The 21,103-nt window shown below is 47.8% G+C and overlaps 1 protein-coding gene and 1 pseudogene across 1 annotated transcript; both read right to left on the reverse strand.

Moving 5' to 3' along the window:
• Window positions 1-5,581: 5,581 nt before the first annotated feature.
• On the reverse strand, window positions 5,582-16,429 carry ndufa12 (NADH:ubiquinone oxidoreductase subunit A12). Its single transcript, XM_069909452.1, has 4 exons — window positions 16,168-16,429; window positions 8,088-8,170; window positions 7,174-7,261; window positions 5,582-5,847 (listed from the first exon to the last, which is right to left on the reverse strand). Exons 1-4 carry the CDS (start codon window positions 16,419-16,421, stop codon window positions 5,670-5,672), a joined length of 603 nt encoding a protein of 200 aa, XP_069765553.1. The 5' UTR covers window positions 16,422-16,429; the 3' UTR covers window positions 5,582-5,669.
• A 4,100-nt stretch (window positions 16,430-20,529) lies between these two features.
• On the reverse strand, window positions 20,530-20,676 carry LOC138749076 (U1 spliceosomal RNA; annotated as a pseudogene).
• Between the last annotated feature and the right edge of the window lie 427 nt (window positions 20,677-21,103).

Below are 21,103 nucleotides of genomic sequence, written 5' to 3' on the forward strand. Positions count from 1 at the left end.
AGCTGGGTTCGCTTGGCGAGGCTAGTCCACCACTCATTTTGGATCTCCCGGAGTTTGCGCTGAAGATGGCTGCATGCGCGACGGAAGGCTTGTTTCTTCTCTGGCCAGGACGGCTTTGTAAGGTGAGCCTGGTGGGCAGCTCGCTTCTTTGCCAGCAGCTCCTGGATTTCCTGGCTATTATCGTTGAACCAGTCCTTGTTTTTCCTGGAGGAGAAGCCCAGTACCTCTTCAGTGGATTGCAGTATGGTAGTCTTCAGCTGATCCCAGAGGGTTTCAGGGGACGAGTCCGTGAGGCGGATTGCATCCTCGCGCTTTGCTTTGAGGTTTGCCTGGAAGTTTCCTCTCACTTCATCTGAATGCAGGTTTCCAACATTGAACCTCTTTCTGGGGGTTTTACTGTTCCTGGGCTTTGGCTTGAAGTGAAGGTTGAGCTTCCAGCGAACCAGCCGGTGGTCAGCGTGGCATTCCGTGCTGGGCATGACCCTGGTGTGGAGCACATCTCGTTTGTCTCTTTCTCGCACCAGGATGTAGTCCAGGAGGTGCCAGTGTTTGGATCGGGGATGCATCCAGGTAGTCTTAAGGCTGTCCCTCTGCTGAAAAAGGGTGTTTGTAATGACAAGCCGCTGTTCTGCGCAGAGCTCCAACAGGAGGCGCCCATTGTCATTGCACTTGCCGACACCATGCTTGCCCAGGATTCCTGGCCAGGTTTCTAGGTCTTTGCCGACGTGAGCGTTGAAGTCGCCAAGGATGACAACCTTGTCGGGTGTAGGGGTGCGTTGAATGAGGTTGCGCAGGTCAGTGTAGAACTTGTCCTTTTCTGCTGGTTCCGCCTGGAGGGTTGGAGCATAGACACTGATGAGGGTGATGCGACGCTTGTTTTCAAGGGGGAGTCGCATGGACATGATCCGGTCCGAGTGGCCTGTCGGAAGGTTTTCGAGTTTGGAGGCAATGGAGTTCTTGACCATGAAGCCTACACCAGATAGGCGTCGTTCATCCAAAGGCTTGCCAGACCAGTAGAGTGTGTAGCCCGCGCTGCGTTCTTGGAGGCTGCCTACATCTGCCAGGCGGACTTCACTGAGAGCAGCTATGTCAATGTCAAGTCTGAGGAGTTCATGTGCAATGAGGGCAGACCGACATTCAGGTCGGTGGCTGTCAGCCTTGTCTAGCATGGTTCTGATGTTCGAGCATGCTAGCTTGAGTTTGTGAACATCTTTTGAGGGGGAGGACGTGGAGGGACCGGACGTGGACCTGTCCTCGGGCCTGCGCAAAGGAGATTTTAGGTGGAGTGCAGTGTGCGCAGTACTGGCCCCACCCTTTACACCCTTGGTTCGTGTACCATGGCCAAGCAAGCTGGGACGTGGCAGCGAAGTCCTTGGGTCGTAGGTTTTATATTGGAGTGGCCTTCTCCTATGCAGGTTTCTTACCCGGGCTGGAGGGGTCTGCCTCCCCTCTTAGGTCAGTCCATACTGTCCAGACCGGGGCCGAGGCCGCCGCTGCTCTCTCTGTGCCCGGACTGGGGCCGCCGCCTCCCACTCTCTGCCCAGACCGGGGCCTCCGCCTGCCTCAATCGACCGAGGCCGGGGCCACCGCCTCCCCCTTGCTCCTGCCCGGATCGGGGCTGCCGCCGCCTACCCTCAGCCCGGACCGGGGCCGCCCCTGCTCTCCCTATGCCTGGACTGGGGCCGCCGCCTCCACCTCTCTGCCCGGACCGGGGCCTCCGCCTGCCTCACTCGACCGAGGCCGGGGCTGCCGCCTCTTTGTATATGTATATATTATAAGTAAAAACAAAAAGATGTGTCTAAAAAAATGATACTAATCAAAAGGATCAATATATACACAAGGGCCTTCTGTATGCTGGACAAGGCACGTCAAATCCAATGAAAACACCTCACCAGCACCCTTCCCCCATCCTCCCACCTGACAAATGTGTTGCTGATGGGGCATGGTGTTATGGGAGTTGCTTCCTCAGTATCAGAGGGGAGGGTAGAGAAAGGAATGCCTGTTTTTTCTGGCTTGGCTGGCAGACATAAGCACAAGTGTCTTTGAGCAGGTAATGCAAGGTCATCCATCAGGTATCAGAGGTCTCTCTTTGCTTGTACATCCCGCGCCTTGGCCTCATGCTTGGGTGCCCCCTAAGCACAGCATCCAGATTTTCATCACCATGCTACCCCATGGAGTCTGGACACGAGGGTTTGTAATGTCACATTGGTTTTGTTAACACAATTTATAGAAGAGCATAGGAAAATCTTTAACAGTAGACAATTATTAATGCACACAGGCAATGCAGATACTCACCCACTATAAACAGGGGTTTTATACACACGCTGGACCCCTGATCATTTAGAGATGGCTACACAGGGGTTATATGCACCCTCCCGGACCCCTGATCATTTGGAGTGGTGGCTCTACTGCAAGTATTGATCTGTAGCAAAACTATAGCTCAGCTTCAGTGTAGTACCTATGACTTTACCTGCAACCCTTCCAAGTGACATCCACAGTAGTGACCATGGCATGGAGCGATGTTTGGGGTTGGACCACAAGGCAGAGAGAGGGAAATGTGCTCTGTGCTGATTATAAAAACAGCACTAATCTTTGTGTCTAGCCAATAGTGACACTGAATGATTTGAATCAGCCAATGGCAAGGTGTGCACTATTTAGTGGCCAGAGCCCAACCTTGACTGATAGGTGATGTGACTTCCGAATAAGTTGCAGAAGGGGAGGTCAGGTGACTACCCGCACACAATATACACAATCCAGGCAGGCAGGGAAGCCACGTTTCGTCCACACACACATGCCCTTGTCCTTCTAGATGGATTCAGTAAAAGGCTCTCTGCAGCACACGTAACTCTGCACAACTCCAGACTTCTTTAAAAAAAAATTCCATAAATATATTAATTCAAGGTTTAAGCTTTTCTTTATACATTAAATATTTACTAAAAAATCCCTCTTCCCTCCCCACCCCACAACAAATACAGAAATATAACTTCATGCACCATCAAGAGTTCTCTTTTTTCCATATTTATAATTGGACCCCTATATAATCCAAGTCTGGTTGCCATATCTTGTCAAATATATCATATTTATTTTTAAGTTATACATAATTTTCTCCATGGATATACAACTATGCAACTCCCTGCCCATCGAGCAATAAGAAGGGAAGTCAGATTTCCAAGTGTTTGTTTTACACTTCTCGGCCACAAACAGAGCTATTTTAACAAACAAATTTGAAATTTAGTCACTTTATTTCTCTCACTCAGAAGGTCCAGCTTTTGGTCGTATGTGAAGGCCCCTCATGTTACTCTTGCTACAGTGAGATAATGCCGGAATGATCTTACCTTTACACACGACCATGTAGGATGTAGGAAGGTTCAAATTTCGATGCCATATCTAAAGCACATTTCAGATATTTCAGATTTTGATTTGTGTAGTTTTTGTGGCATGAGATATAGTTGGTGTAGAAAATTATATTGAACCGATCCATCTCACATCTATCATCGACATCATACTGTCCAGACACCAGTCAGACCAGCATTCCTCTGGTATGATAACACCTAGATCCGACTCCCACCTTTCCCTCGACCTTGATAAGTCCAGCTTAGCAGAATAGATCCTAGTTATAAATTTAGGTGTGTTTCCAAGTCAAAACATCTCCTCCACTTCATTACTTGTGGGTGGGACCATTGTGGGACTCCTCGCAGGAAGGGCCTTAACTGAAGATAGCAGAGGAAGGTTCCATTCAATAAATCATACCTCTGTTTTAATTACTCAAAGGACACAAGTAGTTCTTCCTCATAACAATCTTCAATATGTACAATTCCTTTCTTATGCCAGATATTTAGAATTCTATTCCCAAATTATAGGTAATAGTTCGTTCTGGCACAGTGATGCTTTTAGTGATATTCCCACTTTTTTTTCGAATACTCTCATTAATCTCTGCTCAACCCCAGACTTGATGGGCAAGCTATATGTTCCCCACCCAGTGATTTGGTGGAGCAGTTTATCCGATTTTGGATTCCCTCCCCAAAGCTCACTTTGAAGAGCATGTCCCTCATGTACGTGTGAGATATTTGGTTGATTGCCTTCTCCTTGTCAAGGCTGACCCTCCTGCCTTGCACGTGGGCGATGGTATCCCTGAGCAGTACAAGTACGCCCGATATTTTCCTGCCCGGATCCATGCAGGTTTGGTCTGGGTGCATCACCTGTCCCAGGACACACGTTAGAGAGAAAATATTCCACGTGTGATTGCACCAAGAACCCACATTATTGAAGAAGTCATTTCTGTTCTTGTACTCAATCTCTCCCACAATTAAGGCAACATACGATGTGTCTTTCCCGTACCCACATTTTAAGTTCTGGTGGGGCATGTACGAGGACATCAAAATTCCAGCGAACACCAACAGCAATCAATCTTTAACCATTTAAAAATAAACTGGTTTTCTACTTTCCTGCCACAATGAAACCTTCCTACATCTTCCTGACTGTCCACCCTGTCAACCAGCCTTATTTTATCAGCAAACCTGGAAATATCACACTTGATTCCTTCATCCAAATCACTGATGATGATTGTGAATGATTGAGCCTAAGCTACAAACCTGCACCACTACTCCAGTGATGGAACTTCCAGTTTCATAAAGCTCAGTGCTGAGTCCAGCTCAGTTGGCATCGTGGAGAGTCATTGTAAAACCCAGCCACTGTGCCAGGTTAAATTGCTCCAGGACTGTAAGAGAGGAATGTGGATTCAGTGGGAGAAGTGCAAAAGGGGAGGACACTAGGAAAATAAAGGTGGATGCCACAGGAGATGGGGAGAAAAGGGGATGCTGGCGAGGTTGGTTAAGGAGATAATGAAGGAATAATGATGGGAATGGAAAAGTCTAGGGCATCAATTCTCAAAAAAGTATGACCCTAAAAGCAGTGTTGACCCACTTTGTGCCTCCTCTTCACTTGGCCACACAGCTCCCCATGTCAAACCACCAAAGGTTTCTTTCAAGCATCTGAAACTCCCCACACTGTGATAGTTCAGTGGGTAGCATGCCCACTCCTCCACCTGAGCCAGACGTGAACACGTAGTCAAGCTGTCAACACTGAGGAACCACAATTCCAATACACACACTGGCCTTTAAATGGGTCATTAAACCATCTACAGACTTCAGGAGGACAAGATCTCCGACTGAGGAAAATGGAAGCTGTCCCAGTGTGTTGGTCAACATACATCCCTCAAACAAGACTAAATTAACAAGGAACACTGCAGCACAGTGTTGACCTTCGTTGTGCCAACCTATGTCTTCCTACCAAAAAAAACGAAACCCTTCCTGCCTCATAACCCTCTTTCATCCATGTTCCTGTCTAACACCCAGTGTTTCAGCCTCCACCACCACCCCCGGCAGGACTTGGTCATTACTGTTAGCAAGACCTCTTAACAACTGTCTGCTGTGTCTTTCTATACTGGGTAGAAAACGCTTCAAGATGAAAAGCATCCATGTCTTTAGGAATGATTCTAGTTTTAGAAGATCACTTACAAATTTAAAAGAAATCTACTAAAGGCACGGTTGCTATTTGTAGACTGACACATACAAACGAAAAATCCACAATACAATTTTATTAGTGCTTAATGTCCGGACAGAATGAAGAAGAACTGGAAGGTTTATTCTGCAAGTTGACCGAGCCACTGCTCACTTGCTGGTTTGAGGTGGGATCCACTCATGGACCTTCTTGCGAGTAGTTGAATAAGGTACATACTGTCCTGGTGTGCCACTCATATTGAACTGGTGAGATTTCCAGATAAATTTCCGTTCGACAGGAGGATGTGTAGTAGGGGGATTCTCTGTACTGCAATGAATCCAACGATGCCTGAGGCAATCAAAGAATACAAAAATATAAGACAACAGCACAATCTTCCACAAAGTGCTCAGTTTCTGTGTTTGAGCATCTGAAGCCAGGACCACGCAATCAGTCGCTCAGTTCTATAATAGGCCCAAACGGACCAGGTTCCGATGGAAGATACTGGCTAGCAAATGAGGGAATGTGCAATACATCCCACCCTTTGATGTATCCCCCTTTCTGCAATGACAGAAAAGACAAACCAACCAAACCACAAGGTTAAAGCCCTTTGATGCTCCTCCCCCTCCAATTCCATTGGAGCAGACATTTTGACTGGATACACGGATATTGATTTCATGAGCATTCCTGAAAATAACAGCATTCATCGACAATTAAGCAGGAAATTTTGCAGATGTTGTGATTGTTGTGCAATGCACAAGGTGCTGGGGAAACTTGACAGGTCATGCAGTATGTAATAGGGCCCTATAAGCAGGCATGTGAGTGAGGTGGAAAAAATAGGAAAAGAGCCGAGCATTTGCATGAGGCATACAGCAGGGGTCAAGGGGGCACAGCGCCATTTGGAAAATTTTTGAAAACATACACATAAAATGACTAATTTTAAGCCTTTAGAAAACTAGTCATTTTAAACAAAATCAATTTTTTTTTAATACAGTAAATCAGACACTTGCCATCTCCAAGTCCCTTCCAGACCACCAGGCAGTACCTGCTTAACCTATGCTCAAACCAGAGTGTCTGGTTTTCCTGACCCCCCAAGCAGTACTTGCTTATACCTAGCACCCAGCATGACAAGCAGTGCCCTTGCCCAACTTGCATCCAATCACCAAGTAGTAACCTCTACCCAGCACCTAATCCCCAGCCAAAGCCCCTGCCCAATCTGCTCCAAATCCCTGACTTCAATCCCCAGATATAGCTCCTACCCAATCTGGACCCAATCCCCTGGCAAAGCCCCTGACCAACATCCACAAACCCCAGGCAGAGCCCCTGCCCAACCTGTCCTCAATCCCCATGGGATACGATAAGGTAGATGCTCATCCTGGCTGATCTATCGAGACATCAGGAGTCAGATTCCCAAAACAAAGGGTCACACTTTTTGGCCAGAGAGTGGGAGGAATCTCTTCACCCAGCTTGTGACGAATCTTTAAAATTCCTAGCCAGGAGGTCTGAGGCAGCTCAGCGGCTGGTGGTGATTGCAAGTTTTGGATCAGAGATGTTCTGGAGCCCACTCTTTACAAGGGTAACCACAAAGAGAGTGAATCGTCCAATTAATAATCACATAAAACACATGACTGTGAGCTCCACATCTCCACAAAAGCTCCAAACATGACTGAAATTTACCATTCTGGTGGTATCATGCTCCCATCTACTTCCCAGTAGGTGTTCTTCCCATTCATTGCTTCGGTATACTGAACCCATCTATGTCGACCTAAAAATTGAATTCATAAGCATCAACAAAATGCCACATTCAGTCTAATGAGGATAAACAAGAGATGGGCATGTCGATTAACTCGATTTCACACCATGAGAGCATTACACACCTCACAAAGTACAAGTTACACCACACTGGGTTCCTGAACTCTGAGGAATTTATTATGTTATGTAATGAGGAGATTAGTCAGTCACCATATTATAAAACTAAAATATTGAAGGCTACCCATCAGAAACACCATGATAAAATTAGCTTAAGCGAAAATGGAGGTGGAATTATCATTTTCAGCAAATAAAATAGACATTAGCAGACTGCCTTCCCATTTTGCACACCAACAATGCCCCCTTTAAAGTGAGGCAGCAGAAAAGATGTACAGTACAAAGAGGAGACGATCACCCCTAATCTCACATTATCAACACTGGCTCTGACAGGGTCTCGAGCCAACACATGCTCCACTTAACCTGCTGAGTCCTTCTAGCAGTTTACTTTCACAAGTGTAGAAATCAGCCATTGCTGTATCACAAGGAAACATGGTGACCAATATTCCCACAAATGGCAATCACACAGTGTTAACCATGCAGTTTGACACAGAATAACACAGTGTGAGGGCAGTTGGATCATGCAAAAGTAGTGCAATTATCAATGCAGTACCTCCTCAGCTTACCACCAGAGCATCAGCCCATATTTTGAGCTGGAACGCTTGGAGCAATATTAGAATCCAGGACATATCTGCTCCAGAGAACTCTACCCTGAGTTATGACCCTCACAGGTAGATACCTATCACAACCATGCAATAGTGTTACTGGTCAAAAGCAACACTTACCGAAAAAGTAACGTTTGTCTTCATAATATTTGTTTCCATACTTGTCTTCCCCGATGAATGTCCCAGTTTTTAGGTCACTTGTTCTGCAAATATCAAAGACCAAAGGCAGAAACAATAAAATTTAGGTCTAAATTATCTTTACAAATAAAAATTCACGCTTTGCAGAATTGCAAATAGAATCTATAAATGATCAATTTACATTTTAAATTCAGACATAACAGGCTATTTTGGTTCACAAGCATTTGCCACCCAATTTACACCCGATTAACCTCAATCCCTGGTACGCTTTGAACAGTGGGAGGAAACCGGAGCTCCAAGGGAAAACCCAGCAGACATGGGGAGAATATACGAACTCCTTACAGACAGTGTGGGATTTGAACCCCCATCCCGATTGCTGGTGATGTAACAGCGTTACACTAACTGCTGCAGTTACAGTGCCACCCACAATCTTGGCAAATAGTTATGCAATCATTCATTCCAAACTATAACTCTCAGCAACGTTTACAACTTGGCAGAATGTGGTGGCGCACTTGCTCAGGGTGAACCGGCCCCGCTTGTGACGCCAAGTGGTGGGGCAGCCCTGGGAAGATGGCGCCGTTGGGGGTTTCTTCCTCAGTTGAATCTCCTGCATTGTGCGCGCCCCAGGCAGCGTCTGTGACGTCATCACGCACTTTAAAGGGGCCCACGCCAAATTCAAATAAAACAGTCGTTAACGACCCTCAACATGGTGGGTGTGTCTCTCTCGCTGCTCACACTGCCACAGTGGTGATCCCGATGAGCCCAGATGACTTTCTGGACTCAAGAACACCATGGATTCAGCAGAGGTTAATGCTGTCTCCATCAAGCTTCCCCACTTTTGGACCCACCAACTGAGAATGTGGTTCGGGCAGGCGGAACCACAGTTTCAACTCCGCAACATCTTCGCAGATGCCACGATGTTTTACCATGTCGCGAGGGCTCTGGACCAAGACTTGGCGGCAAGGGTGGACGACCTTATCCACCACTCCCCGGCTGTGGGCAAGTACATTGCCCTTAAAGATTTGCTGCTGGGAACTTTTGGGCTCACTCCCCAGCAACGAGCTTCCTGGCTCCTACACCTGGATGGGCTTGGAGACCATAGTCCTTTGGCGCTGATGGACGAAATGCTGGCCCTGGCCTTGTTTTCTCTTCTGCTAAATATTCCTGGAGCAAAAGCCAGAGGACATTAGGCTGCACCTTACAGACGAGGACTTCTCAGACCTGAGGAGAGCAGCAGCCCGTGCGGACGCCCTCTGGCTCACGAAGAGGGAGAACGAGGCAGCCCTCAACTTGGTGGCACATCCGGGAACTAGCAGACCACTGCCTGGCCCCAAAACCAGCTTCTACCACCACCACTGGGGAGCACAAGTCCCTAAGTGCCGCCAACCCTGCGGGTTTCAGGGAAACAACCAGGCCAGCCGCCGTTAATGGCTGCGACGGTTGGCCGCAAGAGCATCCTCCTTCATGTGATGGACAGGTCCACTAGCCGCCGATTCCTGGTGAACACAGGGGCCGAGTTGAGCATCCTCTCCCCACCTCCACCCCCCACTACCGCATAAGAGACTCGCACCCGATCTCGCGGTCCAATCCTGCGGGCGGCCAACAGCTCCACCATCAGGAAATATGGCACCCTCAGGGCACAGATCCAGATCACGAGGGAGAAGTTCCACTGGAGATTCGTCCTAGCCTCTGTGGGCACTGCGCTGTTGGGGGCCGACTTCCTGAGGGCTCACGGTCTCCTGGTCGACACAAAGGGCAAGAGGCTGGTCAATGCCCAAACGTTCCACTCCACACGACTGGACATAGCAGACACCTGCAACCCGTAATCGCTGACGTAGCCAACGACAGAGATGAGTTTGCCGACATCTTCTGCGAGTTCCCCGCCATCCTAGAGCCAAGGTTCAATGCCACCATCTCCCAGCATGGCGTCTTCCACCACATTGCCACTCAAGGCCCCCCGCTGCACGCTAGGCCCAGACGGCTGCCACCTGAGAAGCTCCAACAAGCAAAGGAGGAGTTCTCCAGACTCCAGACTTAACTTGGAATCGTCCAGCGCTCGGAGAGTGCCTGGGCATCGCTGCTCCATATGGTCCCGAAATCATCTGGGGGCAGGAGACCATGAGGTGACTACCGTCGGTTGAAAGATGCAACCACCCCCGACAGGTAAGCGGTGACCCGCATACAGGATTTCTCCGCCAACCTCCACGGTACACAGATCTTCTCCAAGGTGGACCTTGTGCGGGGATACCATCAAATCCCGGTTCATCCAGACGACGTGAGTAAGACGGCCATCATCACCCCTTTCGGCCTCTTCGAGTTCTTGCGTATGCCCTTCAGCATAAAGAACGCTACCCAAATATTCCACCGCCTCATGGATGCGGTAGGGAGGGATTTGGACTTTGTGTTCATTTACCTGGACGATATACTCATTGCCAGTCGCAACCGCGACAAACACAAGGCCCACCTCCACACCCTCTTTGCTTGGCTGGCAGATTTCGGCCTCACAGTCCATGCGGCCAAATGCCAGTTCGGCAAGGAGACCCTCCAGTTCCTGGGGCACACCATTTCGGTAGCCGGGGCCACACCAGTGCCGGAGAAGGGGTGGCCATCCAACGTTTCCCCAAACCCCCCACCCTAAAAGGCCTTCAGGAGTTCGTGGAGATGGTAAACTTTTATCATCATTTCAGAGCTGCTTGCACCATGTGCCCATTGTTCATGCTGATGGCCACCAAAGAAAAGGCTCTATCATGGCCAGAAGAGGCAAATAAGGCTTTCATCACGACAAAGGATGCCCTAGCCAACGCAACACTACTAGTGCACCCACAGCCGGAGGCGCACACAGCACTCTCCTTGGATGTCTCAGCTATGGCAGTGGGAGGGTGGGTCCTGGAACAGTGGCTTAATGGACACTGGCACCCTCTGGCATTTTTCAGCAAGCAGCTGCGCCCACCAGAACTCAAATATAGCGCCTTCGACCGGGAGCTCCTGGCACTGTACTTGGCCATTCGCCACTTTTGCTACTTCCTCGAGGGCAGGCCATTCAGTCTTCACGGACTACAAGCCCCTCACTCAGGCACTGGCGAGAGCCAAGGATCCGTGGTCCACCAGACAACAGCGCCACCTCTCGTATGTGTCGGAGTTCATGACCGACATCCAACACAGGGCTGGTAAGGACAACGTGGTGGTGGATGCACACTCACGATTAGCCATCAACACTCTCACCCCCAGCTTAGATTACGCTTAACTGGTCCAGAGGAACGATGCGGAGATGCAGGCCTCGCGGACCGCCATCTGGGGCCTCAAACTATAAGATGTCCAGTTACCCAACAGCCTGGACACACTGCTCTGTGATGTGTCAGCAGGTATGCCACGTCCGGTAGTCCCACCGCACTGCAGAGAAGGGTCTTCAGTCTAGTCCACGATCTCGCTCACCCAGCGGTGAAGACGACGATGCGTATGGTCGCAGCGCGGTTCGTGTGGCATGGGCTCAAGAGAAAGGTGGTGGAGCTCGCCAGGAACTGCACCAGGTGCTAGACCTCCAAAGTCCACCAACACATGCAGGCTCCCATACAGAACTTTGACTCGGTGGCTCTCAGGTTTCAACACATCCACATCGATATCGTTGGACCCCTGCCGGTGTCAAGGGAGGCTCATTACCTCCTCATGGTGGTCGACCGCGCTACAAGGTGGCCCGAGGCTGGCTCGATCAAGGAAGCCTCCACGGAGACATGTGCCAGGGCTCTGGTCAACCAGTGGATCGCTTGATTTGGAGTCCTGGCGCACATCACCAGCGACAGGGGCGTGCAGTTCACATCCGCCCTGTGGATCCAGACAGCAAAACTCCTGGAGGTGAAGCTTCACCACACCACAGCATACCACCCGCAGTCCAACGGGCTGGTGGAAAGGTTCCATAGGCACCTGAAGGCATCGCTCATGGCCCGACTCTGGATGAGATTGGGCGGACGAGCTACCCTGGGTCCTCCTAGGGATCAGGACGGCGCCCAAGGAGGATCTGCTGCTGATTTGGTATCATCTTATTCTGACTCCATTTTTTCCCCCCTTGGTCCAGAGATCCAGGATACCTCACATGCCCTCCATCTCTTCAACAACATTGTTCCCTGGACCTGATCTCTCTCATTTTCACCATTGGATGTCCAGCCCGATACACTTCCATCCCTCATAAAGAAGGTCTCAAGGCTCTCTGCATCTTGCTTAACCAAGGACCTAACCAGTTCCCCTCCATTACCACCCTCCTCTGCCTGGCAGAACTTGTTCTCACCCTCAGTAACCTCTCCTTTAGCTCATCCCACTTTCTCCAAGTCAAAGGTGTAGCTTTGGGTACCTCCATAGGTCCCAGTTATGCCTGTCTTTCTGTTGCACATGTGGATTAATCCATTTTGCAAGCCTACACAGGCAAAGCTCCTCATCGCTTCCTCTGTTACATTGAAGACTACATTGATGCTGCACCCATGATGATCTCGTTAACTCTATCCACTTTGCTGCCAACTTTCATCCCAACCTCAGATACATTTGGTCTATCTAAGGTGCTTCTCTCCCCTTTCTCAATCTCTCTGTCTCCATTTTGGGAGACAAACATATTTTATAAACCCACTATTACGAGTCCAAAACCCAGCAGCAATAGAAATTCATCGACAAATGGTTACTTAAACAAAAGATCCTTTTAGTTTTCTTTAAACATAAATAAACAGGATCAAACTTTAACTTATTACTCTTAACTTAACCTAATCCCTTTCTAATTCTAAGCGCACGTATGTAATGTGTATAAGTTCAGGAAAGTTCATTTGCAGTCCAATCTCACTTCTCACTCCTCCAAGTTTACCTGTATCATGCAATTCTCATACTGTGCACAGAATTTAACATTTATGAATTTTCACCAGGCTCTGGTGAAAAGGTAAGTGGTTACCACTCAGGATAGTTCTAGTTGGTTTTACGTACAAACTGATTCCCTCCGATCAGCAACTTCAGTGTCTTGCTGAAGAAACTTGCCCCATCGTGGGTTTTCCAAATGCTAACCTCTTCTAGGTCACCAGAGTTTCTCTTGTTTCCCTCATTTCAGGAAAAACAATGTAGCCAGCCATTTCCTCTTGTAAGGACTACAAGGGTTTTCAACAGGCTGAACTCAGAACTCAAAACCCATTTTCAAAATGGGGTTTTAACAAGCTGCCAACTTGTTGTGACTACAGAACTCTCCAACTGAATTCTCTCTAAGAGAAATCCTGTTTGGTTCTTTTCTCTCTCTGCTTGTCAAAACCAGAACCTTGTAAAAACCTTGTAGGGCTAACCCAGTCCTTGAAAGACCAGCACTTTGAGCCTGGACTGTTTATTTGCATCTGCTTTTTAAAATACCTTCCATTGTCTTTTGCAAAGCCTCTGATTAATGAGATGTAAAGTGTTACTCTGTTTGTGGTGACCTACACTAAACCACCCCGCTACCCCCCCTCCCCCCCACCCAATAACACCATTAACTCCCACCTTGACTAAACCTCTTCCAACCCTGTCTCCTGTTTGGATTCTATTTCCTTCTCTCAATTCCTCCACCACATCTGCTCCAAGGATGATGCCTTCCATTCCAGGACATTGGAGATGTCCTCCTTTAGAAAACATGGCCTCTTCTCCCTTAATTAGGCCGTTACCTGCATCTCCTTTATTTATCACACATCTGCCATGGTCCCTTCACTCTTACCAAAAGTAACAAGAACAGGGTTCCCCTCACTCTTACCGACCACCACGCCAGCTCCTGCATCCAATAAATATTATTCTCCATAATTTTCATCACCTACAATTAATCTGAATTGAAATCCCACCCTCCCTTCTCTGCTTTCCAAAGAGATCGCACCTTCTCCAACTCTCTTCTTCACTGATCCCTTCCCACGAATCACCTCGTTGGTATCTACCTCTATAATCACAAAATGTGCTATGCTTGCACTTACACCTCCTCCCTCATCACCATTAGTTCTTTCAAGTGAAGCAACACTCATGAATCTGTAGGTGTTATTTACTGTATCAGGCTCTCCCAATGTGGCCTGTTCTACATCTGGGAGACTGGAAAGGAGACAAGGAGATTGTTTCATTGAGTAGCTTGACTCAGTCCGCTGGAACTGCAAGGATCTCCCAGTTCAAATCATGCTCATTCCATACTATTGCCGTACTGACATATTTGTCCATGAACAAACCCTTCTCCAGTCTCTCTTTCCCCATCTTTATCGTTTCCAGCTTCCCACCCTAATTTTTCTGTTCCTCTAATTTACAGGTGGTTTCAACTTGTGGTACATGAATCTTGGACAATGCAGCAATAGTGTGTGGAATGTACACGTGGTTGGAACTGGGAGATCCTTGCAGTTGCTGTGGCCAGAGCCAAGCTACTCAATGAAACAATCTCCCTGTCTGCATTCCAGTCTACCAGATGTCGAACAGGCCACAATGGGAGAGCTAGATACAGTAAATAACAACACTCTTCTCTTTGGCTTGGCTTCGCGGACGAAGATTTATGGTGGGGTAATGTCCACATCAGCTGCAGGCTCGTTTGTGGCTGACAAGTCCGATGCGGGACAGGCAGACACGGTTGCAGCAGTTGCAAGGGAAAATTGGTTGGTTGCGGTTGGGTTTTTCCTCCTTTGTCTTTTGTCAGTGAGGTGGGCTCTGCGGTCTTCTCAAGGAGGTTGCTGCCCACCGAACTGTGAGGCGCCAAGATGCATGGTTTGAGGCGATATCAGCCCACTGGCGGTGGTCAATGTGGTAGCCACCAAGAGATTTCTTTAGGCAGTCCTTGTACCTCTTCTTTGGTGCACCTCTGTCTCGGTGGCCAGTGGAGAGCTCGCCATATAACAATAACAACAACAAAAATGGAAAAACACATAAATGCTGGAGAAACTCAGAAGGTCAAACAGTGCCTTTATGTAGCAAAGGTGAAGATACATCACCAATGTTTCGGGCTTGAGTTTCTCCACCATTTGTGTGGTTTTTCACTTAACCACAGTGTGAACAGAATCCTGTGTTTTACCCCTACAGAAAGGGAACTTTCTCTTCCTATCAGAGGTACCCTTCTGAGCCCCCACCCTCTCCTCACACATCACCACTCAGCTTCTCTTCCACCCTTAGCCGTTAGCCTGTGCCCCTCAACCCAATGTTTTATTTGTTTTATTCAGATGTCTGCCTGATTTTCAACATTACTGACAAAGAAAAGTAAAACAAGCAGTCTGCAGACACTGTGGTTGAAGTAAAAACACAATGCCAGAAAAAGTCAGCAGGTCAAACAGTGTCCTTTATATAGCAAAGATAAAAATACATAAAACACTCTTTTGCGCTTGATCCCTTTTCCATATCTTGATGAAGGACTCAAAACCAAAATGTTGTTTATGTATTTTATCTTTGCTATGCTGCATAAGGACACTGTTTGATCTGCTGAGTTTCTCCAGCATTTTTTTTTACTGTTACTGATAAGAGATTCAAGGCTGAATTGTTCATGGTTCTATGGCCACTGTGTTTCTCCAGCACGTTTGTGCGCTGTACTCACCCCACAGCGCCAGGATGTCCTCCTCTACCCTACCCTTTCTCTATTGCCCCCCCCACCACTCTCCCTATCCCTCCCCTTTTCCACCTCAACCCTCTTTTCTCCTCCTCCATCCTTCCCCTCCCCATTCCCACCTCCACCCCACCCAATCCCTCCCCTTACCCTCATCCACCCCACTACCTCCCACTTTTCTCCTTCCTCCACAACCCTTCTCCTTCCTTCACTATCCCTCCTCTCCTCTCCCTTTCCCACCACCTCCACTACCCCTCCCTTTCCTCCTCCCCTTCCTCCACTACCCCTCCCCTTCCTCCACTACCCCTCCCCTTCCTCCACTACCCCTCCCCTTCCTCCACTACCCCTCCCCTTCCTCCACTACCCCTCCCCTTCCTCCACTACCCCTCCGCCTCCCCTTCTCTACCCCGCCCCTTCCTTACCCTTCAGCTCCTCCCGCTTCCTCAGGGTCACCCCTACATTCTCCCCTCGCACAAATGTCCAGCTCATAGCAAGTCACTCCATATTCCTTCCACCCACCTCAGAAGTTGCAGCAAGGCGCCTCGGACACCGCCGTAACTCCAAAACTGAGTCCAGGCCCGCCTAAATACGGGGAGGATGTCCGCCATCTTCACCAGCCGGGCGCCGACCGACCGCCCCGCTCCGCAGCGCCGACCACTGGCCGGCGGACCGCCCCGCTCCGCAGCGCCACCACGTGTCCTCCAGGAAACTTCGCGCAGAGCCTGTCGGGACTGGAGCAGGGGTGGCCAAACTCCTGATCGTAGGTGCCACATATCATAAACTTCGGATGTTTGAGAGATGCAAAACATGAAAAATATTACATACCCGTTTTTGTTCTTACGTGAACATTCTGTTACAAATTTATATCAATAGAGGGTTACAGGGGAGGAGGACTTTGTATTCTTTAGGAAATATATGGGTCAGCACAACATTGAGGGCTGAAGGGCCTGTATTGTACTATTATGTTCTAAATATTAAGAAATACATATACATAATAATATTTATTCATGTATGCAATTTTAAACAGCTAATTTATTTTCATTTCAATAATAACAAAGTACCAAGTGTGTATTTTGTTTGGGTAAGTTCACAGTCGGGGCGCTGGGAGCGCGGCCGGTGTAGTGATGGAGTGCAAATGATACTCCTGACCACTAGAGGGAGTCAGAGACTAGTTTTTTGCAGCTTGGTTGGATTCAAGGTGGCCCACATTAAGGTGCGCCATTTCCAACTGTCCAAAATGGAGGACACCCTCTCAGCTGCATGCGCTCAAGTGGAAGGGCTGGGCGCTCATTTGTGCACTTGTATGCGTGCAGACAAAATGCGCACAGCTTCGAAGGAACACAGTGTCAGAAGAATGAAAAGGTCAACCACTCTGTTCTCAACTCTCCACACTAAATTTTATTTATTTTTTTATTGAAATTTAAACAAACATTTCCATAAGATGCAAGCATAGCTGCTGGCAAGCCTCAGAGATGTTGACACCCAGTAATTTGAAGTTCTTGATGCTCTCCACTACTGAGCCTTCTATGAGGAATGGGTTGTGTTCTCCCGAAGACCACAATCATCTCCTTGGTTTTGTTGTCATTGAGCACAAGGTTGTTGTTACACCACTCAACGAACTGATCTGCCTCCCTCCTGTACGCTTTCTCATTGTTGTTTGTGATTTTGTCGACAACTGTGGTGTCATCGGCAAACTTGTAGATGGCATTAGAATTGTGCCTGGTCACACAGTCATGGGTGTATAATGCAGTGGGCTAAGCATGCAGCCTTAGGCTGCGCCTGTGTTGATGATCAGTGAGGAACGTTGTTTCCAATTCGTACTGACTGTAGTCTTTCAATGAGAAAGTCAAGGATCCAGTTGTAGGGGGGGGGGGGGTTGGGTACAGAGGCTGAAAGTTTGTAGCCTATTGACCAGCACTGAGGGAATAATAGTATTGAAGGCCAAGTTGATTTCGATGAAGAGCAGCTGAATGTATGAGTTGCTGTTTTCAAGGTGATCCAGAGCTGAGTGGAGAGCCAGTGATATTGCATCTGCTGTGAAGCAATTGTAACGATAGGTGAATTGCAGTGGGTCCAGATCTTTGCTGAGGTATGTGGTTATTCTGGCCATGACCAGTCTCTCAAAGCATTTAATCACAGTAGAAGTTAGTGCTTCTGGGTGATAATTGTTGAGGCAGCTCACACTACTCTTCTTGGTCACCTGAGGAAATAGAGGCACTGATGTGCTTTCTTCACAATTACATTAGTGTGTTGGGTCCAGGAAAGGTCCTCCGAGATAGTAACTCCCAAGAACTTAAATTTACTCACCCTCTCCACCTCTGATCTCTCAAAGAGCTCTGGATAGTATACCATTCTGATACATGCTCTGGACGTTCAGCTCCCAATGCCATCTATCCTTTAGCCATTGATTGATGCCCTTTTGAAGCAGGTGGGAACCTCTGACTGCAGCAATGAGAGGTTGAAAATGTCCGTGAACACACCAGCTAGTTGGTTGGTGTAGATTTTCAGAACCCTGCCAGGGTACCCTATCAGGGCCTGATGCCTTGCAAGGATTCACCTTCTTGAATGATGCTCTAACATCGTCCTCAGAGAACAGACATCACAGGGTACTCAGCCTTTTCAGCAATTCTAGTGGGCACTGTTTAGTTCTTCTTCTCAAAGCAGGCATAGAAGATGTTCAGCTCATTGGGTAGTGAAGCATCACAGCATCTATAGTGTTCATTCTCACTTTGTAGGCTGTAACGGCCTCCACTCTCTGCCATAGCTGGCATGTATCTGTCTCTACCTTCCTCTGGAATTGCCACTTTGCTTTGGACATGGCCTTCCACAAGTCATACCTGGACTTCTTGTAAAGATCCTGATTCCCGGCCTTAAATGCCCTTGTTCTCGCCCTCAGCAGATAACGGATTCCCTGATTCATCCAGGGCCTCTGGTTGGGGAACACCCGTTATCTGCACGTGGGTACACAATCATCCATGTAGGTCTACTCTTTTACTCTCTATATATTTTAAAAAACTTTTAGAATCCTCTTTGATATTATTTCCGAGCCTCCTTTTGTAATTTTCTCTTTTCCTTCCTAATCACCTTCTCAGTTTTTTTCTCTTAAGTTGGTAAAAGTTTCCTGGTCCTCCATCTTCCCACTCATTTTTGCTTCCACTTTGGCTTTAACTTCCCTCGTCAGCCACAATTGCCTCATTTTTCCATTCACAACTTTCTTTCCTTTTTGGTGTATACCTGTCCTGCACTTTCCTCATTTTTTAAACAAGTTCCATCCATTCCTGATCTACTGTCTTCCCATTCAATTTTGGCCAGATCCTCTCATGCGACTGTATTTTCCTTTATTCACTAAAACCTCGACACATCAGACTTTAGTCTTTCCTTTTCAAATGAACTCAGTCATATTGTGATCACTGCCCCCTCAGGGTCCCTTTACCTTAAGCTTTCTAATCACCTCTGGTGCATCATATAGCACCCATTCCAGAACAGCTAACCCCCTGGTGGGCTCATCCACAAGCTGCTCCAAGAAGCCATCCCTCCTGAGATCCTGGACCAATCTGACTTTCCCAATCTACTTTCATGTTAAAATCCCCCATACTTATCATAGGTATTTTGCAGTCCACGTCCTGGCTGCTGTTTGGAGGCCTGTATATAACTGCCATTAGGGCCCTTTACTATTCCTGAACTCAACCCACAAGGATTGACCTCTTCTGATCCTATATGCTTTCTTTCCATTGGTTTAATATTGTTGTTGACCAGCAGAGCCACACCACCCTCTCTGCCTAGATTTTAGATTTATTGTCAAACTACATACATGACATCACATACAACCCTGAGATTCTTTATCCTGCAGGTGAGGCAGAATAGCCACTTACTGGTAGTGAAAAAATAGTGTATTCAACGTACACGTAAACAAGAACTGTAAACAAACTGATGGTACAAAAAAAATCAATAGTGTACAAGTAAGAGTCCTTAAATGAGTCCCTGATTGAGTTTGTTATTGAGGAATCTGATGGTGGAGCAGCTGTTCCTGAACCTGGTGGCGCGAATCTTGTAGCACCGATACCTCTTTCCTGATGGCAGCAGTGAGAACAGAGCGTGTGCTGGGCGGTGAGGACCCTTGATGATTGCTGCTGTTCTCCGATGGCAGCATTCCCTGTAAATGTGGTCAGTAGTGCGGAGGGTTTTGCCTGTAATATCCTGGGCTGTGCCCACTACCTTTTGCAGGGCTTTATGCTCAGGGTATTGGTATTCCCATACCAGAATATGATGCAGCCGGTCAGCACACTTTACACCACACCTCTGTAGAAATTTGCTAAAATTTCTGATTCCATACCAAACCTTTGAAAACTCCTGAGGAAGTAGAGGCACTGATGTGCTTTCTTCACAATGACATTAGTGTGTTGGGTCCAGGAAAGGTCCTCCGAGATAGTGACTCCCAAGAACTTAAATTTGCTCACCCTCTCCACCTCTGATCTCCCAAAGAGCTCTGGACGTTCAGCTCCCAATGCCATCTATCCTTTAGCCATGACTCAGTAATGGCCACAACACCATCCCCTCCAACCCGTAGCTGTAGAGCATGATCATCCACCTCGTTTCTAATGCTGTGTGCATTTAAGTAGAATACCTTCATACCAGTTTTTGAATGCACTACGTCTGTTATCCCTCCAGCTACTATTTTGTCACATCATCTGTCTGTCATCCTTGCTGCTCACTATTGAGGAAGCGTGGCCTCCCAGCCTGTCTGGAATGTGTGTGCTGCGGGTGGTCATGTGACCTCCCCGTTTTAAACTTATTTGGAATTCACATCACCTGGCAGTCAAGGTTGGGCCCCAGCCACCCATTAGTGCGCATCTTGCCATTTGCCAATTAAAAAAAAAATTACAGGAGAGAGTGTGAACGTTTTCCCCCACTACCACAAATTTTGCAGTTCAATATCCTGCATTTGGGGACATCGCAGGCGCCTGAAAACCTGAAGTGCAATGGGATAGCCTCATCCTGGGAGATCGGCCTCCCCTGCCACGTAAGTAAGCCGTTGGCTAATTTTAATCTCCTAGGGTCATTATTGGCTGGAAGCACAGATCAGCACATTCTTTCTCTCTGCCTTGTGGTCCAAGATCGGACATCGCTCCATGCCAGGTCGCTACTGCGCACGTTACTGCAGTGTCGCGGGTAAAGTGTGCATTGCACTGAAGCTGAGCCATAGTGTTGTGATAGATCATTGATCTATCCCTGTTGATCAGGGAACAATCAAGTGTGTGTGTGAGGATGTCGAGTATAGGTTCACTATTGTTGGAGTCCAACCTAGGTCCGAGGTGAAAGTCTCTATATCATTGCTTAAGAGAAAGTGATTGAGTACCGTTTAATGTTCTCTCCTGTTTGTCTCCTGCATGTTTGTAACGTGTCAAGATTTGTCTCTCTGTGAATCCATCAAACTATCCCAACACAACTATCTTTG

This window comes from Narcine bancroftii, chromosome 13 (assembly GCF_036971445.1).
Source record: "Narcine bancroftii isolate sNarBan1 chromosome 13, sNarBan1.hap1, whole genome shotgun sequence".
Taxonomy (NCBI): Eukaryota; Metazoa; Chordata; class Chondrichthyes; order Torpediniformes; family Narcinidae; genus Narcine; species Narcine bancroftii.

Bases quoted from the DNA above. Each gene is read 5' to 3' on its own strand.
- ndufa12 (XM_069909452.1), bottom strand. From the start codon at position 16,421: ATGTGGCACCTACGATCAGGAGTTTGGCCACCCCTGCTCCAGTCCCGA. The intron at 8,171-16,167 runs GTGGGTGGAAGG...TGATATTTGCAG, and splicing joins GCCTTGCTGCAACTTCTGAG to AACAAGTGACCTAAAAACTG. The intron at 7,262-8,087 runs GTAAGTGTTGCT...TTCAATTTTTAG, and splicing joins AGACAAACGTTACTTTTTCG to GTCGACATAGATGGGTTCAG.